This window comes from Papio anubis, chromosome 12 (assembly GCF_008728515.1).
Source record: "Papio anubis isolate 15944 chromosome 12, Panubis1.0, whole genome shotgun sequence".
Classification (NCBI taxonomy): Eukaryota; Metazoa; Chordata; class Mammalia; order Primates; family Cercopithecidae; genus Papio; species Papio anubis.
Window position 1 is genome coordinate 39,455,831 of NC_044987.1, and position 27,020 is coordinate 39,482,850.

A 27,020-nucleotide genomic window follows, 5' to 3' on the forward strand; every position below is an offset into this window, starting at 1 on the left:
TTATATCCTACCATTTACCATCTAAGCTGAGACACTTGTGAGAGTAAAAAAGACCCAAGGATGACAGGCATAAACCAGGACCCTACTGATTAAGCAGTTAAAAAGCAACAGACATATAAAACTCAGTACTCCCAAGCTGCAGAATATATATTTTTCCAAGTTCTATAAAAAAATTTACAAAATTGACCATAACTGTGGCCATGAAACAAGTTCTAGCAAATGTCAGTCAAGAACAGTCAGAATATGTTATTTGACCACAAACAATGAAGTGAGAAATATCAAAAAGATAACTAAAAAGTTCCCAAATTTATAAAATAAAAAGTGTATTTCTAAATAAACCTTTAATGAGAATAAAATAAAAAATAGAAATTAGAAAATACTTTGAACTAAATGAAAATACTACATTTCAAATCTTGTAGGATGCAGCTAAATAGCATTAAAAGGAAAATTTATAAATTTAAATAAATATTTAAGAAAGGGAAAAAGGTTAAAAAAACTAAATGAGCTAAGCATCCATCTGAGGAAGTCAGAAAAAAGTAATGCAAAGAAGGAAAAAGAAGAGAAATAATAAAAGACCAGAAACTGATGAAATATAAAGCCAATATAAAATATGATGAACAAAACCAAAAGTTGGGCTTTTCAAAAAAAGTCTAGTAAAATTTAAAAGACTTGTGAAAATGGGAAAGAACAAAAATAGAAGGCACAACTAACCAATATCAACAAAGATAAAGAAGTCATCACTACAGATGCTGCAGACATAAAAGAGACAACAAAGAAGTATGAACAACTTTATGCCAATACAGTTTAACATTTCAATGAAGTAAATAAATTCTTAGAAAAATGTAACAGTGATACTGACAAAAGAATAAACAGAACAATAAATATATCCATAACCCTCAAGGACACTGAAGCAATAGGTAAAACTCTTCCCAGAAAATATACTCTAGGCCCAGATGGCCACACCAAGAAATTTTAGTAAACATTCAAGAAAGATATACTTCCCATCTTGGATAAATTTTCTCAGAGAATAGAAAAAGAAAGAATACTTCCCAACTCATTTTATGGTACAAATTCCCAACAAGGATACTATCAGAAAAGTAAATAGGTCAATCTCGCTTATGAACATAGATGAAAAAATCCTAAATAAAATCTGAGCAAATTGATTCCAGCAATATATACATCATGACCTAGATGGGTTTATTCCAGTAATCAAAGAATGAAACTTTAAAAAATAATAGTATAATAGCACATATTAACAAACTAAAGAGAATCTCATTAGATGCAGAAAGTATTTGATAAAATTCATCAATTCATCATCCTTTCAGCAAATTAAAAATAGTAGGCAAAAATCTTAATATAATAAAGTGCATCTATCCAAAACCTTCAGCCAAATCATACTTAATAATGAAAGTTATAAGTTTCCCCTTGCAGATCAGGAAAAAGACAAGGATGCTTGCTATCAGCATTTTTATTCAACATTGTCTTGGAAGTCCTAACCAACATAAGGAGGCAAGGAAAACAGAAAAGGAAGAAACAAAGCTGTCATTATTGGCAGACGACATGATTGTACACACGACAAAATCCAAAAGATCTCTGAATAGACCATTTGAATTAATAAGAGAGCTTAGCAAGTTCTCTGAATTTAAAATAGCTACATATAAAAAAATCAATAATATTTCTATACACCAGCAACAATGAGACAACCAAAATTTAAGGAAGATGCCATTTATAATAGCATAAGCATTAAGTAACAAGACTAATGCTAACAAAAATTTGCAAAATTTCTATGAAGACAACAATATGAATGTACTTAGAGAAGCATATTAATATAAACTAAAGACATCCTAAACAAATGGAAAGATATAACCTGTTAATAGATTTGAAGACTTAGTATTGTAAAAATGTCATTATATTTTTAAGAATGTCTTCTTAATCTGTAAATTAAATGTTATCACAATTAAAATTCCAAAAGTATTGTTGTGGAACTTGACAACTGGCTCCTGAATTTTATAGTAAAGTCCAAAGGGCCAAGAATAGCAAAGTCACTCTTACAAAAGAGGAACAAGGTAAGAATATCTGCTCCATCGGATTTCAAGGCCTCTTTTCCAGCATGCCATGCACAAAAATGAATTTCATGTGAAGCTATGAAACCTTTAGAAGATAATACCTGAGAATATAATTATGACTTCCAGAGTGGGGACATTCATAATCAAGAAATACCATGCATTAAGCAAAAAGGAAAAGAATGATAATCTGAACCACTCTAAAATTAAAGATTGTTGTATATCAAAATACACCAAAAAGAGAAGCAGAGAAGTGGCGAATTGTATATGCAGCACAAGTAAGTGACAGAGAACTATGCCTAAATTTAAGAAATCATAAAAATCCATAAAGAAAAGATGATTCAATAGAAAGATTTAAACAGATACCTCACAGACGAAGAAATCCAAATGGACAATTAACATGTGAATAAATAATCAGAGAAATGCAAACTGAGACCTCACTGATGTATCACTATACATCCACCAAATGAGTTAAAATTGAAAAGCTGGGCAATATCAAGTGTGGTGAGATTATAGAACAAGAACTCTCATCCTGTTGATGAAATATATATATATGAAAAATGCACACACATGCATCTCTGCACATTTACAAAAATGTTCATTGTGGCATTATTTGCAATATCACTACAATGAAAAGATAATTACTAGAACTAACAAGTTATAGTGTGTATTTTTATACAATGAAACTCTAAATAGTATATCAGAGCTACAGATAGCACACATTAAGTGGGAGGAATAAAGCAAAAACACAAAGGAATACATATTCATTTACATAAACACTTTGAATGTTTATATAAAATTCAAAAATTGACAAGACTATTATCATTTAGAAATGCACACATTGGGCCAGGTGGAGCGGCTCACACCTTTAATCTGAGCACTTTGGAAGGCCGAGGCAGGTGGATCACTTGAGGTCAGGAGTTTGAGACCAGCCTGGCCAACATGGTGAAACTCCGTCTTTACTAAAAATACAAAAATTAGCCAGGCGTGGTGGCACACACCTATAATCCCAGCTACTCGGTTAGCCGAGGGAGGAGAATCCATTGAGCCTGGGAGAAGGAGGTTGCAGTGAGCTGAGACTGCGCCACTGCACTCCAGCCTGGGCAACAGAGTGAGACTCCATCTCAAAATAAATAAATAAATAAAAATAAAAAAAGAAATGCATATATTGGCATTTGTTGAAATTTTCGGGGGGCTTTATACATCATTACTTTTTGTAAATATTCAATGTTTATTGAAAATAATATATAATCTGCTCCGATTACAGTGAACTTTTTACATGCACATATAAATAAGCATACATATATAATGTACATATATATGTATAGACATATAACTTATATAGTAGATCAATGTTGTTGTTTGCTTGATCTACTAATCTGAGAGAAATTTATCTTAAAAAATTCCCACCATGATTGTAGATTTGTCACTTTTCCTTTTTGCTTCATATTTTCTCAAGTTATGTTGTCAGCTGCATACGTGTCCCTGATAGTAATTTTCCTAGTGGATTTTTCTTCGTAATGTAATAAATGCACTTCTTTGTCCCCATTAGTGTTATTCAACCTAAAGAATACTTTTGCTAACTAATTTTGTTACATCAAGGTTTCTAAATTAGAATTTGCCTGGCATGTCTTTTTCTATGTCTTTATTTTCTGTATTTTAGTTTTTTAGTTTTAACTATTTTTGATACGTTTGATTTTAATTGTCTTCCTAGCAGTACACTGGTCAGCGGGTGAGGTATTTATGTGATTAGATTAGATGAGAGGTGGTTAACTTATGATATTATCCAGTAACCTGGCCTGGACCATCAGCAAGTGAGATTTCATTTTGAGGCTGTCTCCAGGAAACGATCTAAGCCTTAGAATGTCTTCACTTAAAAATGAAGATTCTGTTGCTAGAGGGCTAGCTACTTTATTTTTATATTCTCACTTGTCAAAACATCAAAGAAAGCATTTCATATTAGAAAATGTGTCATTTTCAGGTTAAAAATTTAAAGTAGATTTCATTATTTATATTACTTTATTTTAAAATGTAATTTCTGACATGTGGGCATTGGTTTTTTTCGTATTCCTATTTAAAAGCCACAAATAAACATTTTTAAGCAAAATGTTCACATTTTGTGGGCTAATAACGTGGTGAATGAGAGTTTAGTAGAATTGGAGAGAGTGATTCAATTAGAAGAGATGGAGAGAGCTGGATTAGAGTTGTGATTGGATTAGGGCTGATTTAATTAGGATTTTGATGGTACATATAAAGCCTGATCTCATATGATTTTTTCATTTAGAGATTCTCTCCCGAAAGAAAAGCGTATTTCTGGGTCTTATCATATCTTCATTTGAAATCAAGATTTCAGACTAGTGCAATGTAAGTTATTTTTTTCCTTTAAAATATAAAATAGATTAAGGCAATAACTTTTTACAACAGAACATAATTTTTTCCTCTTAAAACTAATTCATTCATTCATTCGCTCATCCATTCATTCTTTTATTCACTCATATGGAAACTGTTTATTGGGTAGCTATCGGTGCCAGGCATTGTTTTAATGCTTGGCCTATATTACTGAGCAAAACAAAGATCCGTGCCCTTTTAGAACTTACATTCTACATGGAAGAAGTAGAGAAAGAGACAATAAATGTAACATAACTAAATTATTTCGGGTCATGGAAGATGATACATGGCATGTAATTATGTATAATATAATTTTTAAAAATAAAAAGAAAGCAGGGGAAGGGAGATATGGAGTACAGAATGTTAGGGGACAGAGAGGGAGAACAGTTGCAATTTTAAGTAGAGATGCCCAAGGTCGGTTGGCCTCCATTTGAACAAAGACTTGAATAAGACAGGGAAGAATAGCCTTGGCAGGAGAAAATAGCTAGTGTGAGGGCCCTAAGGCAGGAGCAGCTGTGTGTGTGTCCAAGCAACAATAGGAAGGAGGTAGCCATGAAAAGCATGAGCAAGTTATGAGGTCAAAGAGGCAGGGGAAAGGATAGACTACAGAAAACTTTGGAAACCATTGTGAACGCCTTGGCTTTTACTGTGAGGGTACTGGGGGACCAATGTCCCCCGCTGTCTGACCGGATCCCCTTTTCTCTCAATCCCATCCAACTATGTCATTTAATTTTTTAATTGTTGCCAATCTGATGCTGTAACGTGATGATCCGTTTTTAGTTTACTTTCATTTTCCTCATTAAAAGGTTGAGTGTCTTTCATGTTTATTGACTATTGTCTATTTGAAATTGCTTTTTCAGAATGGCCTGTTTATATCTTTTGTCCATTTTTTAATTGGGTAATTTGTGATTTTTATGTGTATCATTAGTAGTAGCAGTAATCCTTTATATGTTATAGGAATTACAAAATTTGCTAATCTAGCATTTATTGACTTGTTTTTGGCATCTTCTGCTATGAAATTAATTTTTGGATAGATGAATTTTTAAAAGTATTTCTTTTAAAGCTCTTAAGGTGTTCTGCTTTGATTGAAAGGTCTTTCCAAATTCTAGGTTCTATAAATAGTTTCTTAAACTTTCTTCTTAGGTTTTTATGGCTTCTATTTTCCCTTTTAGGTGTCGATTTTTGTTTAAGCTTGAAACTGGAATTCCTGTGTTACTCCTGCCATAAGAATATACGTTTTGCAATAAAGGGCCAAACTACATCCCTTTCACATTTAATTAAATGCTGCCTTTGGCATATTAAAATGAAAGAGCCTTTTTTAAGGTTAAGATATACTATACCATGTCGAAAAGCTGATAAAAATGATCTGAAAGGGATGGTCTCATAGATCATAAGAAACAGAAAATATAGAGCAAAATGCCAGTCACTAAGAAATCTGGAGGAATTAGGGCCCAGAACACAAGGGACAATGTGGGTCACCTCATCTCCATGGGAATCTGAGGAAACAGGAATAGCCAAAGGCAGCTCAATAGATCTGCAGAAAGAGGAGATAAGAAGTCTTTGTTTAAGAGCTTCTATTTTCTCAGAGAACTGAGATCTACTACCAGGAAAGAGAATGGGGAGGGAAAAGGAGTAAAAGAGGCATGTAGACTTGAAGAAAGGGGAATGTGGGAAATTATATTATTGCAGAGGGGGAAAATAAACAATTAGGAGAGGGTAAGAGGACTGGCAGGCAGAATTAAGAGCCATACTAAATTTTGTGGTAACAGGTTTAAAATAAGAATTCTTGGGAGGTTATAAGATTTTTGCCAGCTAGGTTAACTGACTGGATGAATTTCAAGATTTTAGTAAACTTAAGTTTCCTTTTCTTAATACTTTCAAACCATTTAAATCAAAAGCTTTAGTTTCATTTTCTTATTAGCACTTTCAGACCATTTAAGTCAAAAGCTTTTAATTTTGTGGACTGACTATACTGTATATTGGTGTTAATGAAATTATAGGGTGGTTATTTGATCACCACTGGCAACCAAAAGATTGAGTTAGTGGGCTGGGAGTTAAATCCATTAAGGTGATTCACTCCAGGCTAATGAGGACAGTTAGAACATAAAAACTGTGGGTATTTCCTATAATTGTGTCACCATCTCACCATTGTTACTTCATTCCTCTACTTGATAGTGCATCATTCATTCATTCATTCATTCATTCAACAAATACTTACTCAGCACCTATTATGTGCCAGGCACTGTTCTATATGCAGAGGATACACCCAGTGAACAAGAGAGACAAGGTTCCTGCTTTCCTGGAACTTATGTTCTAATATAGGAAGATAGACAATAATAATAAAAATAATATTAATAACCATAATAGCTAACATTTATTTAGCAAGTACTATTTGCTGAGACAGTTCTAAGCACTTTACAAGTATTAATTCACTTAATCCTTAGACTAGTATTATAAGTTAGGTACTAGAATTACGCCCATTTTACAGATGAGGAAACTGAGGGCACAGAAAGGGAAAATGACTTGCCTAAGGTTAGAGCTAGGAAAGGGCAGAATTGGAATTTAGAACAAAAATGGGCAGGCTGAAAATCCTTTTCTCTTAATGACTTTCCTATGCTGTCTCTCAGACAAGAAACATGGAAGTAAAAAATGAATAGATTAGATTCTGGTAATGTTCAGTGGTATGAAAAAATGAAACAGGGTGATGTGATGGTGTACAAACACAAGTGTTGGAGGGGTGGGGGTAGGAAAACTTCACTGTGATACCTGAGACATGAAGGATGGTGATACAGTTATCTTGGGGCACAGGCAACAGAGAAAAGCTAGTGCAAAGGCCCTAAAATAGAAGGAATCTTGCCCTGTTTCGTAAAACAGAAATGCCCAGTTGGCTGTGTCTAGAGCTTAGTGTGTAAGCGAGTGACTGATTGGAAGTGAAGTCTGGAAGTTGGGCAGGAGCCAGACTCCGTGGCGTCTCAGGTCACATTAAGAAATGTGATTTTTATCCTAAGTGCAGTGAAATTTTACACAGGATAGTAACACCATTTGATTAATTTTAAAAGATCACTCTCTTGGCTATATGCAGCATTGACTGTAGGATAAAAGATGACGCAGGAAGATACAATAGGAAACAATTACAATCCAGGTAGGAGATGGTGTTGGCCAGGACAAGGGTAATGGCAGTGGAATAAAATTTCGGGTAAGTTTTAAAAGTAGAATTGGTAAGACCTGTAAATGAACAGTATGTGAAAAGTGAAAGAAAAGGAATTTAAGTAGGCACTCTGGGATTTTGGTTTGAGTAACTAGTATGATGATCGTGTCCTTTAGTGAGACGTGTAAGACTGGAGGAGGGATACCTTTAGTAAGAAAAATCAAGATTTTCATCTTGAACTCTATGAGTGAAAGGGCTTTTTCTGCTTTTCTTTCTTCATTTAAAAGTTGCAAAGAATTTAGAGGTAAGAAAGCATTTAAATATTCAACTTTGTGAGTTCCTTATATTTTAAACTAAGTTGGGGAAGTTGAATTTTCATTTGTTTAACAAATATTAATTGAGCAGCTACTATATGTCAAGGTCTATGTGATGAGATACTAAGATTAGCTCAACAATCAAGCTCTCTGTTCTCAGGATTTTTTTTTATGGAAGGGAGGAGACAGGATTGGTGGGTTTTTGGTTTTTGGGTTTTCTCCTTTTCGTTGTCTTATTAAAACTTAACACTTAAGTAGCCATCTTAGTAATTACATCTTGTGCTCCTGGCAGTTGGGCCCACCGTTCTAAACGCTGTCGTAAATATTGACATCTCCCCTCCCACTAAAACTAACGTTTTTTAAATAAAAAATTTTAGCAAACATTACGAATACAACCTTTGCTTTGAAGTGTTAATATTTTTGCAGGAATGTACCTTTGTAAAGATCGTGGTTGCCCCGTACATATTTGTTCTTTCTTCATATCCAATTAAATGAAAACACTAGTTTTTCCGAAGCCCAACTCTCTAGGTTTGTTGGTTCTAGCTCAGGAGAAAGGATGGAAGCAGGAGTCGTTGGATTTAAACAGTTTGGTGTAATCCTTTTCCACGCTCTCTCCCGCTAGCCGGGGACGTGGTGTCGGCTACCCGGGGCTTTCCGTCCACGCAGTACCGGAATGAAGGAGTCTGGGAGGGGGTCGGGGACGGAAAAGACGGAAGAGACATTAAGTAATTGGTTCTTGAAGGTATAAAATGATGTTTAGGGTCTACTCTAAGGCACTGATTTCAAACGCCCGCCCCCTGGGCCGTTTCGGCCCCGCCCCTTAGTGCCGTTACGCCGACTTCCACTTCGGCCACTGCGGATTGGTCGTTGCTTCCGCCCCCGAAGCGCTTGGATTTTGCTTCCGGGTCTTAGGCGCTAGCCCTGGGCGCAGAGGTTTCTGGGAGTCCGGAGTCGTAATGGCGTCTGTATGATCTTCGGAGATTGCTGCATCGGACCTCGGCCAGTGTGAGCGGCAGGAGGATAGGTTATCTTCCTCATCCCGGTGGGACGGGAAAGGGCAGTTGGGGTCGGAGTCGGCGGCAGAGTGCAGAGTGCAGAGTGCGGGCGGTGGAGGACCTAGAGCAGCGGGCTAGGGGCGAAACGGAGTGCCTGTCAGGCGCGTCCGGAGCTCTCGGGCCCGCAGAGGAGATCGCAGCATAAAGGCAGCGTAAAGCGAACCCCAGGTCCTCCCTTCACTACCCCTCGCACCCCTGCGGCGCTGGGCACGGGTTAAGGGGCAACAAGTTTCTGGTTATAGCCAAAGACTAGCTCACAAGAGGCCGGAGTGATAATTCCGTTAGTGTGTGGGAAGGGGCGGACCCCCAGCTCCAGATAACCCCGTTTCTTCTTTGTATACATGTCTCTTACTCTTTTTGAAAATTAGGAGAAAGCACTCCCCCACAAAAAAAATCCTACCAGTTCGCCCACCCTCCCCACACACTTGCTTTTCCGACACTAAGAGGGTTTTAATGACTGCATCTGCTAGACAGTATTCTTGTGACTGCTCCAAGCAGAAAGTAACTTAAGGAATGGGTCCCTGATTTTTGTCATCAGAATCCTCTGGGGGTGAGGTTCCTGTTTTTTTTTTTTTTTTTTTTTTTTTTTTAACAGTCCTTAAATTATAACCCACAAACGATCTGATTTATAATATGATGCCTGTTGTAGGAGAAAATTGGCTCAACAAAAGGTTAAGAATTTTTTTCTATGTACCTGTCATTGAAGTTTAACACACTTTCCTTAGTAACGTTTTTCTCAGACACTTAGTAACTTTGTCAGTGATAGTTTTTGTTTGTTTTTAGCTTTTGTTTCTACTAGCCTATTTGCTATTGTGTGAAGTTTAGATAAAATGCAAACCTTAGAGAGTCTGGTAGAGTAAGGTTGAGTTGGAAATTTTTAAAACTTAGTCATGGTAGTACTGTATTTTTCAAGGCTTTTGACATGTCAAGTGTCATAATTCTTATAGTAATCCTATGAGGAATATCTCCATTCCATGGATGACAGAAAGTTAAGCCAGGTGACTTGCTCAAGCCCATATAGTCAGAAGGAGAATAGGGATGCAAACTCAGATCTTCATGACAGAATTTTTTTGTACTAAGACAAGCCTGAGAAGCCATATTCGTTGTACGGCCTAAGCCTCATAATTTGTTTTCCTGAAAACTTTTGTTTAAGAAGATTAAGCAGGTTTAGGGGAATGAGTTTTAGAATTAATTTCACTAGTATGGATATTAATACTCTGTAAAATGAGTGTTTGTATTGTTGGAAATAACTTGATTATATTTTTCTTCAAAGCATAAAAGATGACAACAGCAGCCAGGCCAACCTTTGAACCTGCAAGAGGTGGAAGGGGAAAAGGAGAAGGTGATTTGAGCCAACTTTCAAAGCAGTATTCAAGCAGAGACCTACCCTCTCACACAAAGATAAAATACAGGTAGTAAGACTTTCTTTTTTTTCTTGTTCACAAAACAAGACCAAATCTGTTAAATGGCATGGTCATGATATAGTAGTATGTTCGAGTTATGTCACTTATCTATTATCATAGGATTAGAATGCAGTAGGATGTTTCACACTAAAATTCTGCCCTGTGGTTTTAAAATGCAAAATTCCTACTAACCAGAAATTTTCGTATGTAGATACAACAATAAATAACAGAAATAATAGTGCCTCAGATTATGCACTATCAGCACCAGTTAATATATTAAAAGTATTACTGTTAAGTTCTGAGTTGATAATACCAATAAAAATTAAAGACATTTTAATCACTGTAAAGCCTTATTATAGGAAAATGCATGATTGAATTTGGACTTCTTGAAATATTGGGAACATCACAGGAGTGGCTATTAGTAACTTTCAGATTAGATTATGATCTTATCTACTTCCCTTTTTTATGCCTCAAGGACAAAGTCTCATTCCTGAATTGTCTTCCATTACCACAGTCGTGTGTGTGTATGTGTGTGTGTGTTTAAGTAACATTTTTGCCCTGGTTTGTTTCTACTTTAGACAAACTACTCAGGATGCCCCTGAAGAGGTTCGTAACCGTGACTTCAGGAGAGAGTTGGAAGAAAGAGAGAGAGCTGCTGCAAGAGAGAAAAACAGAGATCGTCCAACCCGAGGTACCAACACTATCCAAGACATTTATCTCTAAAATTATGTTGTTGATAGTTTTTCTTTTATGTAGCAACTGGAAAATATTAACCATTTGTTTGCTTTTACAGATTGATGTGAGCTGTAATACTTTCTTAAGTCATTAGAGATAACAATAACAAATATTTACCAAAGGCTTATTTGCCCAGGCACTGTGGATGTGATTTCACTGTGGATAATGCTTTCAGTGTGGGCTCCTCGTGCCCACAGGTCCCTAAAACATTTTAAGAAATGCAGTATTTGTTTTACTAAGTTAAGTGATTTTTGTTTCCCCTCAGAACATACAACCTCCTCTTCAGTGTCAAAAAAGCCACGGTTAGACCAGATTCCTGCTGCCAACCTTGATGCAGATGACCCTCTAACAGATGTATGTTTTGTTTTCTCCTTTCATCTCTAATAATTGATTTACCATGTTTTTCTGAAATACTTGTTATACCTTTGGCTTTAACAAGTGACATATATTTGCTTGCTGTTATTCAAATATAACCCTGACCGCAGTGCTAAACTTTATAGTTGATTTTAAAACAAAAAGTATTATTTTGTGGGACGTTTAAGAACAAGTTTGGTCTCTAGAGAACCAAATATGGAAGGAATCTTAAAAGACGTGCTTTCCCGCAAAATAATGTCCTGTACTAAACTACTGCACTATGGTGTGTTACACACCTCTACAGGGCACTCTTCACACTGGGTTTCCTATGAACAGTGTCCTCTAGAGTTGTACCTGGAGGCCTTTCCACATTAGATATGCCCCTTTCTATAAGTGGAGTACGCTTAATGGTTCCCTCTGTGCTTAGTGAGGGAAGTAATCTAAGCAGAAGGTTTTTAAGGATTAGCACATCAGTTAATGATAAAATTCTGTGGGACCCTAGAGCCTATAATCAGTTTGCAGTTTTCTACATACAGGACAGTGAAAAACCTGAGTGGCATCCAATGAGTAATATCTACCTGTGTATACATATCAGCAGTTAATTCTAGAGTTAAATGATGGAGTTACTCATAATAGTTAAAACAAGAAACCTAATTTCAAGTGAAATTTAATGATTATTCATTTGAAATTATTTTCTTCTGAGAAATTAGCAGTTTTTTGCACTTTTGATTATCTTTACTTGCTAGCTTAAAGTTGTTTTGAGCTACATAAAATTGTTTTGACTTTCTTAGGGTGATATATTGTACATATGTACTGTGTTTTGGTAATGTATATTTTCCCTCCAATCTTCTGGGCTCTCACTGTTCTTTTAGGAAGAAGATGAAGATTTTGAAGAAGAAAGTGATGATGATGATACTGCAGCTCTTCTTGCAGAACTGGAAAAAATTAAAAAGGAAAGAGCTGAAGAGCAGGCCAGGAAGGTAAAACCAAAGTGTTAAATATTTACATCTCTCTTCTCACATATACTAAAGTAGAAATTTTTTTGAATATAAGTAATACCTTCTTATATTAGAAATCTCCCTTACCGTGTCTAAATATTATAGCACTTGTAGATCTATAAATCTTATTATTTTTGTGACATCCTAGGTATCCTGGTTATGTTAAAAATTCTTTCCAAATAGTTCAGATACATTGAGTAATATTCACCAGCTTGCTAGTCATTCACTAGTTTATTCATTTGTTCAATATTTAGTCAATATCTGTTAATTATCAGGAGAATCAAAGATGATCAAGATATAGTCATGGTCTACAAAGATTATCTCTCTGTCTCCTGCCTAGGTACTATTAAGGCAATTAGTCAGTAGATATTATATAACCTAGGTCAAGCTACCTAACTTCACTGAGCCCCCACAGTCTCTCCGTTTACACAATATGAGGAAAAAATATAAAACTCAAAGATAGTTAAAACTCTGAATGAATTACCCAGAGTGATAATAAGAGGTGAAACTGAGGAGGCAAGCACAAGTCAGAGCATTAGAGATTTGCAAAACAATGCTGAAGGAGTCTAGATTTTTTTCTAAAGGACATGAGGAGCTGGTTGATTTAAGCAGGAGGTTGATAAAATTGGATATGCATTTTAGAGAGATTACTCTGGCAAAAATACGCAGGATGGATTGGAAAAAAACTGAGTTAGGAGGCTGTTTCAGTAATCTTACCAATTAAGAGACTCTTAACTTGTATGATAGGAGTTGGAATTAAGATAAGTAATTAGATGCTGATAGAACTGATTATCAAGGAGGTCAAAGTGGGAAGGGGAGCAGGAAAAAGTAAAAAATAAAGGAGGTAGAGTTGACAAAGTGACTGATTGATTGTGGCAGCAGAGAGGACCCTCACTTTGTAGGTAAATGTTGGTGCTGTACGTCAATACAGGGAATGCAAAAGAATTGCCATATTTATACAGAGAGAAGAGGTAGTTGATGAGATCTGTTTTGAACATACTGAATTTGACACATTATAAGACATTCAGGTAGGGATGTTTTCAACCAGAGCAGCACAGCTTTTTTGTAGATTTCTGTGTAAAATTTTATTTGATGCAAGAATTGTTCTGTTTTTAAAAAAGAAAGTAAGAAAATATACTACATGGTCAATACCAGGAATCTAGGGAAGTGAGTTCATGTGAATCAGGAGAGCCAGGGAAGAATTCAGAAAAGAGGTAGAATTTGGGATGGACTTTGATGACTTAGAATTCAGATTGGAAGAAGGAAGGCATTTTAAAATACAATTCTCATCAAAGTTTTGTATTATAAGACAGCATAATTCCTATAATAGCTTATAGTTTTTACATGTAGTTTTTAAGTCGAAGAATTATAAAAACATTCCCAATCCCACTTGCATACCACTAGAGGGCAATTGTTCTAAATTCTTTTAGCTTGCCTAATAGTTCTGGACACATAAAGAGATGAGCAATTTAAATGCTTTTGGTTGACCTTGAGGGACGATAAGCATTTTAGACAGAAGGCCTTGCAGTTTTGTGAGTTTCATATAATAAAACGTGTTGATATTTCTTGGAGTTGAATGATAGTTTAGTTTCTTTTAGCCCTGTTTCCCTTTCTATTGGCTGGTTTTTGCCACGCCCCAAATTTAAGATTTTTCAAACCATTTAACCCTTGTCAGGGGTCAGCACACTTTCTGTAAAGGGCCAGGTAGTAAATATTTTAGGCTGGCTGGTCATGGAGCCTCTGTCGCACCTACTCACCTCCACTGTTGTAGCATAAAAACATCCACAGAGTACATAAACGAATGAGTGTGGCAATGTTCCAATAAAATATCTACAAAAACAGGTAGTTAGGATTTGACCTACATGCCATCTGACAACTAGCTTATATTATGAAACATAGTATGCCTGCTGTTTGAATGTTGAAAGAGTTTATGCCTTTTTTCCCAGGGCTGTGTGTGACAATCATTCAGTAATTCCAAAGGAAATAATATTCCAAACATAAAATGTCCATGACCTTTATATGTCATACACATTATATTATAAGTTTGGATATATTGTATACCTAAGCTCCTATTTTTCTAGTATTTCAGAGAAATATCTTTTCCCTTTAAGCATCAGTATAATTTGTTACAAATAAATATATAGCTTTTAGAGAGCTACTTGTACTTAATCTGTGATGGATAGTTCCTGATTTTATTTAAATTCTGACCAGTGATGTAAAGGAATTTTCCTATTTCCTTACAAGTTAGATCTTCTCACCTCCTATTTTCATTTTTATTTTTCTCCATAAAAATGAAATTCATTGTTTACATTTGAATATTGAAATGAATATCACTAATCTGTATGAAAAATTAGGTTATTAAAATAATAACTTTTTAAAAAATGATTTCCACACCATCTCTTTTTCCTTGATCTATTAAGTCATCGATTTCTGTCATCCCCAAAACACAGCAAAATGGGATTTATATTTAGCTTAAAATAGCATGTTAACAGGTAGATCTAGAAGTGATAGCTAAGGATTTTAGACATTTTATATTCCAAATTCTGAGAAGGAAACTCAGGATGATTTGACTTTGAAGAAGTTGATGCTAAAATAAAAGTGAAGAAAGACAGTGTTGTAACTGATAAAGGATGGGAGGTATAAAAATAGAAACTGAGGCCGGGCGCGGTGGCTCACGCCTGTAATCTCAGTACTTTGGGAGGCTGAGGTGAATGGATCTTGAGGTCAGGAGTTCGAGACCAGCCTGGTCAACATGGTGAAATGACATCTCTACTAAAAATACAAAAATTATCCGGGCATGGTGGCGCATGCTAGAGGCTGAGGCGGGAGAATCAATTGAACCTGGGAGGTGTAGGTTGCAGTAAGCCGAGATCATGCCACTGCACTCCAGCCTAGGCAACAGAGCGAGACTCTGTCTGAAAAAAAAAGAAAAAGAAAAGAAACTCAATAATAAGTCAATAAAAACAAAATAGATCAGCCTCAGGTAAATTAGTAGAAATTCATGTTAACTGGATATAATTTTGTACATGGTAGTTTGTCCTATTTTAGGAGTTTTCTTCATTAATAACTTCTCACCAAACCTAGAGACGCAAGTTTACATTATTAGTAATTCAAAATAAGATTAAATTAAATCACAGTTATGTATGACCCTTTAAAATTGAAGTAATAGTTTTGCTAAATGTGTCTTTTTGATATTTAATATGTTCTTAAATTATTAGAATATGCTTATTGATATACGCTTAAAATTTAAAGCTATTAATTTTACATGTACTTCAAGAAAGAAAATAGATTTAAGGCCGGGCGCGGTGGCTCAAGCCTGTAATCCCAGCACTTTGGGAGGCCGAGACGGGTGGATCACAAGGTCAGGAGATCAAGACCATCCTGGCTAACACGGGTGAAACCCCGTCTCTACTAAAAATATACAAAAAACTAGCCCGAGTGAGGTGGGGCGCCTGTAGTCCCAGCTACTAGGGAGGCTGAGGCGGAGAATAAGTGAACCCGAGGCGGAGCTGCAGTGAGCTGAGATCCGGCCACTGCACTCTAGCCTGGGCTACACAGAGGCCCGAGACTCCGTCTCAAAAAAAAAAAAAAAAAAAAAAAAAAGAAAATAGATTTAAATATGAATCTCTAACATTTCACAGTTGGAAGAGACTGATATCAACCATGAAATATTTATAATAAAAATGCCAACTTATTTTATTTTGATGAGGGAGACTTTTCTAGTATGCCTCAAAACCCAAAAAAAAAAAAAAAAAAAAAAAGCCTGCCTTGATGCTTTTCTTGCCGTAAAATCCCAATGATCTGTTTTTTTTTTCAGTGAGCTAATATAAAAAAAATTGAACCCAGAGTTAAAATAAGTAAATACTAATCTTCCTTTATCATTGACAGGAACAAGAACAAAAAGCTGAAGAAGAGAGGATTCGTATGGAAAACATTCTGAGCGGAAACCCTCTCCTTAATCTCACTGGCCCATCGCAGCCTCAGGCCAACTTCAAAGTTAAAAGAAGGTACTATACAGTAACGGAGTAATGAAGAGTGTGTGTGTGCGTGTGTGTGTCTCTATATGCACAGGCATGCAGATTATAAGTTGGATAGCAAGGTGCATTATATGAAGCTTCTAAAAGTCCACCGTTCATTCACTGATACTCTTCTCTGTTCAATTAGGAATAATGGAAGAAGCTAAATGAAAGAAAATTAACTTATTTTCAGTAGATAGTTGCAATAACCAGCTGTGTACCAGATAATGATGTAAGCACTAGGGACAGAGTAATAAACTGAGGCCCTTACATTTTAGGTGTGCATATCAAGGGTCCCCAAGATGGCCTCTTACATTCAGACACTCACTAGAAGAACTCAGGGGACTTGGCATATAGTTACATGCTTGGCTAAGGTAATAAAGACACACAGCTATATTATAAAGGGAAAAGACACACACGGAGAATGGATGAATCCATGTGCAGGTTTCACTGTGCTCTATCCCTTCCATGAGTGGTCACACAGCACATTGTTTCCCCCAGTGCAGCAACGTGTGCAGTGCTTCTTCCCAGGGAAGCCCTTTAAAGATCCCATGCCCAGGGTTTTTACTGGGCGTGGCTAGTCATGTACGCAACTTTTGCTTAGCACATAGCAAAATCCAGACTCTTAAAAGGATAGTAGGTGTTCAGCATAAACCACATTATTTGTAAATTGTAGGCACAGTGACAGAAGATTTCTTAAATCCAAATTTTCAAATGCCAGCCAGGGGCCAACCTTGGAAGCAGGCATTTCTAAGGATTGTGGTCCCAGGCCTGCTTTTTAAATTCTTTCTGTACAGTGTGTGTGTTTGGAGGGGTAAAAAGGAGGGCTGAAAAGGGAGGAAGTATAAATTGTAAATACTGTAAATCCTTCAGATGGTGATATGTAAAATAAAACAGAAAAGCTTATAGGAAATGTTGAGGAAGGAAGAATGGTTGTTATTTTATATGCATTCATCAAGGTAACACAGTGCTTAACTTTTAAACCATATTCGTTATTTTTCACCACCTCTACTGCTATTATTTGCCATCTAGAGTGATGCGGTACTGCTACCTGCCCTCCCCTCTGGAGTGATGCAGTACTACTGACCGCTTTCCCCTCTGGAGTGATGCAGTACCGCTGATACAGTTCTGGAATTAGTCCAAGCTGGACATAGTAGATTTGGAAGTTATCAGCTCAGATAAACTTTTTAAAGCCATAACACAGGATGAAATCACCTAGGGAAGGGTATAGCTAGAGAGGAGAAGTCAGAACTGAGCTTAGTATAATGTTTAGAGGTTAGGTAGATGATTAGTTACCAATACCTGTTCTAATATCTACCCAACCTCTAAACATTATACAGGTGCCTGATAAATATTGATTGAATGAATTTTGAATGAAAAAGTCTAGGCTAACAAGGAGCAGCCAGTTGGGAAGGGAGGAGAACTGAAAGAAGTGAAACCAAGTGTTTCAGGAGGAGAGGAGTGATCATCGAGGACAAATACTAATGTCAGGAAAGAGCATTTTGGTGCTGGGAAGGAGGGACAAAAAGCCTGTTTGGAGTCGAGGAAAGACTGGATACAGAAAAAACTGTACTGATTATATATAAAAATAAAGCTATATAGTTTGTTTTTTTGCTTTTTTTGAATGCAAATGGAATTGGAGATAGAAACATGTCTTATATCCCAGTCATATTGATCTGCTCAGCTTCTTATGCTTCTCTGTATACTGCATCAGTGATGACTTTACTGCACTATTTTCCAAAGGTGCCCACGTTTGTTGCTCATTGTGCAGTTTCCCACATTTGTTCCCATGTGCAGTTTCTCCTGGCATGTAAGCACATGCACACATACACACACACATGATATGGGTTTGTGTTTTATGTATATTTGTGAGGGTATCTATATTATGTATATGGGCAGCTGTTTTATATGCGAGATGATATTCTGAAATCATGCTCTTTATTTTCTATAACATATGTATTTTATAACTTACTTACGGATTTTTTTTTTTCACACTTATACCTTATGGAATCCAACCAGAGTTCTGCCCTGAGCTCTTCGGCTGGTACTTCTCCGTGGTTAATGTACATGTGCGCCATATCTGAGCCTTAATTATTACACCCCAATGATTGCTTCTCCTTTTGTTGGCCTATAATGCAAATATTACAGTAGATGATTACTAAACATTAACTGATAAAAGAGGAATATCTACAAACCTCAAAACCACATAATCTAAACTACATTAAATTGATTGGCTACTATCTACAAATGCCTACACTAATATTAGGGTAGTCCTAGGTGCTGCCTCTTTGTAGTAGACCTAAAAGCATTAAATATTTATGCAGTTAAAATCTATGTATTTCTATTTTTTAACTCAAAAGTTTCTTTTACTGGAGAAATAGTAAGAATGTTTTATATGTTCTAAGTAGGAATTGCCATTCTTGCTATAAGAAGCAAGATTATGTATTAAGGATGACATTATTCTTTTGAGTGTAATTGCTGCATCAAATGATACGCATGTTGAGCGTCTTTCTGTGTAACTGACTAAGCCTTGCAGAGCACATAGTATTCTTGTCACCTGATACAAACATTTTAAGACATTTTGTTTGCTTTCTCTTCCTCAGGTGGGATGATGATGTTGTCTTCAAGAACTGTGCAAAAGGTGTAGATGACCAGAAGAAAGACAAAAGATTTGTAAATGACACACTGCGATCTGAATTTCACAAAAAGTTCATGGAGAAATATATTAAGTAGTACAGTTTTATGTGCTTAATTAAAGACTGTAAAACGTAAAGGATCATTCTGACTTATTTTTATGAGTTTTTTCTTTTCCCTGTCTAAATCGTGTGTGGGCTTCCCCAATTTTAAACTCCTATCTTTTTCTTTAGTGACACCTTACTTGATAATGGACTTGGGAATAGGTTTAACCCAATTTGCATTCTCTGGATGTTTCCAGTGATACGTTTTCTTGGGAAAAGCAAACCTGCCTGTAATAGATACTTTTAATCTAAATAACCAAATCTGGGTGGCCAACTTTTTGTTGGAATTTATACTGCTAGTAATACATTCCATAATTTCTTTTGAAAAGAAAAATTACCATTGTGTATTGTGGTTGTGCATTAACTTGCCCTTTTCCCCGTTTCTCTCACATTTATTTAAGATGAGTTAATTCGTAATATTTTCTCTACATTTTTTAAAAGACTATAATGAAAGATGAGAGGGATTCCATTTTGGACCACATGTTGGTGTGGAGGAGTGTCATCGCAGTAAGCACTCTAAGTGTGTGTCTGGGAGAGCACTGGGAATCGCTCACTTCTGCAGGCACTTGTTTTTTTCTCATGGCCCGAGAGGAGAGCTCTCTATAAGCATTCTTTTAAAGTATATGGTACTCACTTGTGTTCTCCTGGATACTCAACCGCCATGTTTCTTTTGAAAGAGATTGAATATGCACACTGACATGCACTTAGTGCAAAGCCTGAGAAAACTTCAAACAATATATAAAATAAAACCTTTGGAAATAATGTTTTGTTATCTTGGAGGATATATCTGTGGGAAGTGAGAGGAAGAGCTAGGCTATACTAAAAGCAGTAATTCTGGAAAATGAAGTTTTTGTGAACCTAGGCTGTGATTTCAGAAGGCCACTTTCAATAGAAAATTTGAGACTAGAAATTGAGCCTTTTATAGATAGAGAGCCATTCATGGGCTTCCTCAGCCATGAAAAATACTGAGGTTCCTAAGGTTAAAGATAGAAATTTTAAAGCAAAATAATATGTTCCCATTTAAGTCTTTCAATACCTTATTTCCTAATTAAATGGAAAGTTCCCTTTTCCCAGTGGAAGCTTGGACATTGGTTATATCCTGAGTCCAGAGCAGAGCTGGAAATGGAGCCCAGGTCTAGATTCCACATTTATGTTCTACATTTTTTCAAACTGAGCTCCTAAACAAACTTGGATACTTCAGCTAGTGTTTTTAAGAAGCTTTTAATATTAAAAACCTTTTTATCTCCAACTTTACAACTTAGAAAGTGAATTTACATATGATGAAACCCTGTCTCTACTAAAAATACAAAAATTAGCCAGGCATGGTGGCGGGCGCCTGTAATCCCAGCTACTCAGGAGGCTAAGGCAGGAGAATTGCTTGAACCCAGGAGGCGGAGGTTGCAGTGAGCCGAGATCGTGACAAGCCTGGGTGACAAGAGTGAAACTACATCTCAAAAATAATAAAAATTTTTAAAAGAAAATGAATTTACATTCATTTTTGGTTATCTTCATAGCAACCTTAGGTAGGAAGTGCTGTGTTACTCAGAGTTGAGGAAAATGAAGCTCAAGCCAAGTAACTTCTTGAGGATTTAATACATGGTGGATCATGTATGAGCACCTTACAATTACATAAAAATATGCTTATAGATGTAATGGGTATTATCAGACTTCTAAAACTGTAGTTCTTGAAATTGCTCTTTTTAGCATCTCAAGGGCCAAGGGTCTGAGGTGCACTATTGCTCCAGGGTCCACTTGTTTCAGATTCCCTTTTTGAGCCTGAACGGTTTAGGAAGAATCAGAGTAAAGCTGATTTCATTGATTTCTTTCTTCCTTTCCCTGTGGTTTCTCAAAGTAAAACATCCTATAACCTGAGTCAGACCTAGGAGATACATAAATGTGTTGTCAGCTTTCAGATTTACAGTGCAAGTAACAGCATACTTAGCTAAATTGCCTTGCACCCTCCTTGTAAAATACCTCTTGTTGGAGTGGTTGTGGAATCTGTCTTATCCCTTCAAAAGATTGGAAAGAGAGGTCTTTGAAGCCAATAGGACCTGGAAAGAGAGGTCTTTGAAGCCAATAGGACCTGGTGTGAAGCCTAGCTGTGCCACTTCAAGCTTTATTAGAACTAACATTTATTAGGCTGGGCGCGGTGGCTCACGTCTGTAATCCCAGCACTTTGGGAGATCAAGGTGGGCAGATCACTTGAGGTCAGGAGTTCGAGACCAGCCTGGCCAACATGGCAACACCCCATCGCTACTAAAAATACAAAAAAAAATTAGCCAGGCGTGGTGACTGGTGCCTGTAATCCCAGCAACTGACACTGAGGCAAGAGAATCACTTGAACCCAGGAGGCAGAGGTTGCACTGAACCGAGATGGTGCCACTGCACTCCAGCCTGTGTGACAGAGTGAGACTCCATCTCAAAAAAAAAAAAAAGAACTAAGAAAGATTTATTGAATGTTCACCAACTGCATTTGTACTTTATTCATCTAATTGACACCACTCCCTGTTAGGTAGCTGACATTATTTTCCCCCATGTTATAGATAAGGAAACTGACATTTGTAAGAAGTTTAAAAACAAAGTCATAAACCCATAAGGGAGGTGGGCCAAGATTGAAACCTAGAACTATTCTAAGCCCATCCTGTTTACTGCTTTGCTTGACTGCTTCTCTGTGTTAATGAGCCCTTCTGACTGTTTTCTCTCCTATGGAACAATAGTAACAGGACAATCATGAGGGAGTTTTGTGAAGATTAAATAATAACAAGGTTTAAATATCTGGCAGGCACATAGTAAACTTCATGCATGTCTATTCACCTATCTCTAGTAGCATTTAGCAGAGGCCGTGTAAAAGTTCAAAAGCCTATTGTTTTGTTCTGTCATAAAGATTGATTCTGAATTAAGAGGCTCCCTGACCCCTCAGAACTTGTGTTGGGACATAGGTATGGTCCAGACAGGCATTTCCTGGTCACTAGGATTAGAAACTCAGTCATAGCAACTCAAGTAAAATCAAGGCTTATCTTTAGAAAACTTAAAAGGCATTTCCTCTGTTCAGCTCTTTCTTGGCTTCCCTCTATTTGTCTGTTCCACTTTTTCTGCAAGACTTGGTTTCTGTACCACAAAAGTGGAGGTCACTCATTCATGCTCCTGGCTTCCTTGATAGAAGGACTTCATGTCTTTATAGCTCCACTGGCCAATAGAGCCTCTGTGTCCTGAGACGAAGCTGGTCCTGTGAGCAGTGGGCAGGAACCCGGTTACCTAGAACAAACGTGGGCACGGACAGGAAGACATGGACGGTACAATCTCTAGTACAGACATGGCTTGACATACTCAGCTGTACACATGTTACATAAAACCTGGAAACCAAAGATACTGCCTCTGTAAATCCGGACTCCTCAGGGGCAGTACCTACATCTCCACCATGCTGGGCACACAGCAAGGCTTGTCTAAAAACTGGATGGCTTCAATGTTTGGTATTTAGGAGGAAGCATAGAGTAGAAACAGCACAAGAGCCTGAAGAAACTAGATTAAATTTTAGTTCTGCCACTTGATAGCCTTATGGCCTTAACAAAGTAAATCTCTGAGCCCATTTCTTCCTTTGTACAGTGACAATAACAACACTTCCCCCCAAAAGCTGAAGATTAGAGGTGATACAAATACCTAGTTTATAGAATTGTTGGGGGTTCTTGGAGGGTGGTGGTGATTATTCCCTTGTCCTCCTCACCCAAATTTCCAATCATCTAAAACACAGAGGAAAAGTATTAACTGAGGATCCAAATCAGCATCCTGGCTCCAGTGCAGTTGCTCAGGCCCCACACTCGGAGGAGTCCACCTTCAGGGTACAATGCTCAGCCACTACTGTCTTAAAATTGTTCATAATAGGCCGGGCGCAGTGGCTCAAGCCTGTAATCCCAGCACTTTGGGAGGCCGAGATGGGCGGATCACAAGGTCAGGAGATCGAGACCATCCTGGCGAACCCGGTGAAACCCCGTCTCTACTAAAAAATACAAAAAACTAGCCGGGCGAGGTGGCGGGCGCCTGTAGTCCCAGCTACTCGGGAGGCTGAGGCAGGAGAATGGCGTGAACCCGGGAGGCAGAGCTTGCAGTGAGCTGAGATCCGGCCACTGCACTCCAGCCTGGGTGACAGAGCGAGACTCCGTCTCAAAAAAAAAAAAAAAAAAAAAAAAAAATTGTTCATAATTTTACCTTTGAATGTGTGTTTTGTAAATAAAATGTTACGGAACAGTGGAGGATATGTCAGGGCTTGGAGGCTTGGGTCACATGAGGTCCTGCCTCCTGGACTCCCCAGGACAGGTTCTCTGCTGCCTACTTCTGGTGCAGGCCTGGGCACAGGCTTGGGGAGGGGCAGGTATCCACACAGGCAGGGTGGAAAAGCTGCAACCTAAACAGCAGAGGCCTGGGGAGTCCTGCCAGGAGCAGGCCCTGCTGGGTCAGTTTCCTGCTGGATACCGGAAGCAAAGGCACCAGTGGGCTGGGGAGGGCTTGTCCTGTCTTTAGAGCACCTTAGAAATAGGGCTAATTAGGCCGGATGCGGTGGCTCACGCCTGTAATCCCAGCACTTTGGGAGGCCAAGGCGGGCGGATCACAAGGTCAGGAGTTCAAGATCAGCCTCATCAACATGGTAAAACCCTGTCTTTACTAAAAGTACAAAAAAAAAAAAAAAGAGAGAGAAATAGGACTAATTAAATGGAGCCACTCATGTTGGGAGAGGAGACAGCTGGGAGCTTCGGGAAGGTGGGATACTGACCAAGGTCAAGCATGGAAGAAATAGGATTCGCCTTGGAGTCATCTTTTAATAAATGCTTGGTGTCATTTTATTTGTGGTGCTGTTGTTATTTGTGGTGATGTTGTAGATGTGTCACTAGCATATTTCCTAAATTACACTCCCACAGAGCCTCCACATACATCTATGCTCCTGAAATCTTTATACAGGGCTCTTTTAGGAGTTTTGAATTCTTTTTAATGTCCTGTTCTCTCTCACCTGACCTAGCTCTCAGAGGCACTTCAGGAGGTGAGAAGAGGAGAAGGAAGAAAGCTGATGTGTTCACCTGAGAGAGGTGTCTGCCAGGTTTCCTCTCCAGGGTGGTCTCAAACAGCCTCCCTTTTCAGAAAGAGGCAGAGAAATGGTTCCTAGAAGTCCTAAACTAATTGCAAGCAGCTTTCTGGGAGCTCAGCCATCTCCATATGTACTGGAGCCCAAGAAAGGGGGAAAGAGGGATGAGGGCTTAAATAATACTTTGACTTTTTCAGAGAAGAGGATTCTAATATCATCTTGAGATTTCCTCAGCACTCACACCTTCAAAGTCTAACTCTTGGTCTCAGAGGTCTATTTCCAGAGAGTATTTTCAGTAAGAACTGAGAGGTGAGTCACTCTCTTGAAGAGTTTACTTCAAAGAAGTCACAAGGGAGGAAAAAGCTGCTAACGAGAAGAAAACTGGGAGAGCAGACATGGCAAAGCTTGCAGAGCATCCAAGCATGTTCCCTGGGGCACAGATGCCCCAGTTCCTGAGCTGGCCTTGTGCCTCCTGCTAGGCCACCCTGACCCCATCATCCCTGTAGACCCTTCAATAAACAATAACCATTTAGGAAATATAATGGACAGACAATCCCATTCATGATAGCTACAGAGAATGTAAAATGCATAGTTACAAACTGAAGAAGAAATGTACAGGACCTCTTTGAAGAAAATGCCAGTACTCTCTGGTGGGGCATTAAATAAGACTTTAATGAATGTGGAGGAATACCTATGTCTGGATGAGAAGACTCAGTGATATAAAGATACCAGTTCTCTATCCAGAAGAAATTATGAGATAGGTTGGGATATTTTTAACCCACATAATTGGTGTTTTGACCAAATTCTTTTAAAATTTTTCATTAGAATAAATTTGTAAGACCATCCAGAAAAAAAAAATCTCGCAAGTAAGAATAATAAAAGGGGTTTTCCCCCGGGAGGCGGAGCTTGCAGTGAGCTGAGATCCGGCCACTGCACTCCAGCCTGGACGACAGAGCGAGACTCCGTCTCAAAAAAAAAAAAAAAAAAGAGGGGTTTTCCCTACCAATTTTTAAATGCGGTATAAATGTACAAAAATTAGTGTGGTTCTGTCCCCAGAATAGAGAGATGAAGGAAAAATAGACCATAATAAAAGGTCAGAAACTAGCACAGCTACAAAATAATTTAGTATATAGGTAAAAAATTCTAAAAGAAGAAATGAGAAAAACAATGGAAAAAAAGAATGAACTATTTAGTAAATGGTATCAGGAAAATTTACCAACAATTTTCTAGAAAATAGGTTGCTACTGTCAAGCACAAGGCCAAGCAAGGCTAATAGATTCAGTGAATAAGGAAACAACAAAATCCTTTTAGATTTAGATCGTTCGGTACTGTCAGACTCAGAAGAAAGTAGCCAAATGTGCTAGTCCCTGTGACCCTGGTATAGGGCAACACAGAAACAAAAGGGACCAAGTGACAGTGACTCTAATGATTGGACGCCCTAGTGTTACACTGCAGCTAAAGTTTTACAGCTTCCAGGTGTAACCTAAAGGTGGTGAGGTAGAACACCTCCTACCTCACCAGAACCAGGAGATGAGAAGCAAGTAAGGAATGCCCCTTGCAGCAGCTCCTCCTAATTATCCTATGTTCTTAGGGTCCAGGAGAAATACAAAGTGTTCTGCCAAGATTCAGGCCAGCTGTAGCTCACATCTTGCCTATGCAGCCTGTAGAGATGGCTATGAAGTCACGGGTGCCAGCACAGGGCCGTTCCCCTACTGCTACCTCACAAGTTCTCTAGGATAAGTTGCACGTGGTCTGAAAATTTTGAAGGAAAAGAAATGTACTCGAGAAAAAAAATGGGTAAATATTGAGCTGGGATGGCCTTTCTAAGCATGGTATCAAAAGCAGAAATCATAAGAGGAAAACCAAACAGGTAAATTGATTACACAGAAAGATTTTGTAGATCAAAGAATTTAAAATGCCAGTATTATGATTAAATTTCCTTTTCAGCTTTTTTACTTAGAATGTTTGATTGGCTTTCTTCTTGTAATTTCTTCATATATTTATCTTTATTTTAAAAGATTGTTTCATTATTGTCAGGCCTCTGAGCCCAAGCCAAGCCATCACATCCCCTGTGACTTGCATGTATATGCCCAGATGGCCTGAAGTAACTGAAGAATCACAAAAGAAGTGCAAATGCCCTGCCTCGCCTTAACTGATGACATTCCACCACAAAAGAAGTGAAAATGGCCGGTCCTTGCCTTAAGGGATGACATTATCTTGTGAAATTCCTTTTCCTGGCTCATCCTGGTTCAAAAAGCCCCCCCCACTGAGTGCCTTGTGACCCTCACTCCTGCCCGCCAGAGAACAATCCCCCTTTGATTGTAATTTTCCTTTACCTACCCAAATCCTATAAAACAGCCCCACCCTTATCTCTCTTCGCTGACTCTCTTTTCAGACTCAGCCCGCCTGCACCCAGGTGATTAAAAAGCTTTATTGCTCACACAAAGCCTGTTTGGTGGTCTCTTCACACGGACGCGCATAACAATTATATCAGATACACAATCAAGTCCTCTCTTTTCCAGAGCCATCCAGTCTGAGCAGTGGCCTGGAGATGAGTGTCATTTATACAACTGCCTTTAATGCTCTCCTATGTAGAATTCCCTAAATTTCCAGTGCTCCACATTTTCTTCTTTCTTGATTTGCTCCTTTCTTTTCGTAGAGTACATCCTAAAATAACTTTCTAAGAAAGAATGAAGGAGACTTAACATATTGAGCCCTTGTATGTGTACATCTAACT

The 27,020-nt window shown here is 37.8% G+C and overlaps 2 protein-coding genes across 4 annotated transcripts in view; one reads left to right on the forward strand and one right to left on the reverse strand.

Moving 5' to 3' along the window:
- LOC101012323 (lysine-specific demethylase 4D) overlaps window positions 1–8,763 on the reverse strand; it is a 46,670-nt gene extending 37,907 nt beyond the window's left edge. For both annotated transcript variants that reach the window (XR_004177401.1, XM_003910568.3), the window contains exons 1-2: window positions 8,348–8,763; window positions 6,670–6,764 (exon numbers count right to left, since the gene is read on the reverse strand). The gene's annotated coding sequence lies outside the window, so the exon portion shown is untranslated. The remainder of the gene's footprint in view (window positions 1–6,669; window positions 6,765–8,347) is intronic.
- A 45-nt stretch (window positions 8,764–8,808) lies between these two features.
- CWC15 (CWC15 spliceosome associated protein homolog) lies at window positions 8,809–19,253 on the forward strand. 2 transcript variants are annotated; one of them, XM_031653024.1, is made up of 7 exons: window positions 8,809–8,918; window positions 10,242–10,380; window positions 10,950–11,062; window positions 11,372–11,460; window positions 12,333–12,440; window positions 16,347–16,465; window positions 19,078–19,253. In XM_031653024.1, exons 2-7 carry the CDS (start codon window positions 10,250–10,252, stop codon window positions 19,205–19,207), a joined length of 690 nt encoding a protein of 229 aa, XP_031508884.1. In that variant the 5' UTR covers window positions 8,809–8,918; window positions 10,242–10,249; the 3' UTR covers window positions 19,208–19,253. The 2 variants fall into 2 exon arrangements, with proteins under 2 accessions (XP_031508884.1, XP_031508885.1); XM_031653025.1 differs by having other exon boundaries at window positions 8,836–8,937.
- The last annotated feature ends 7,767 nt before the right edge of the window (window positions 19,254–27,020 follow it).

What these genes read in the sequence shown, in the direction of transcription:
- CWC15 (XM_031653024.1), top strand. Translation starts at nt 10,250, where the DNA reads ATGACAACAGCAGCCAGGCCAACCTTTGAACCTGCAAGAGGTGGAAGG. An exon ending in CAGATGACCCTCTAACAGAT is followed by an intron (nt 11,461 to 12,332) that starts GTATGTTTTGTT and finishes CTGTTCTTTTAG; the next exon opens with GAAGAAGATGAAGATTTTGA. An exon ending in CTGAAGAGCAGGCCAGGAAG is followed by an intron (nt 12,441 to 16,346) that starts GTAAAACCAAAG and finishes TATCATTGACAG; the next exon opens with GAACAAGAACAAAAAGCTGA.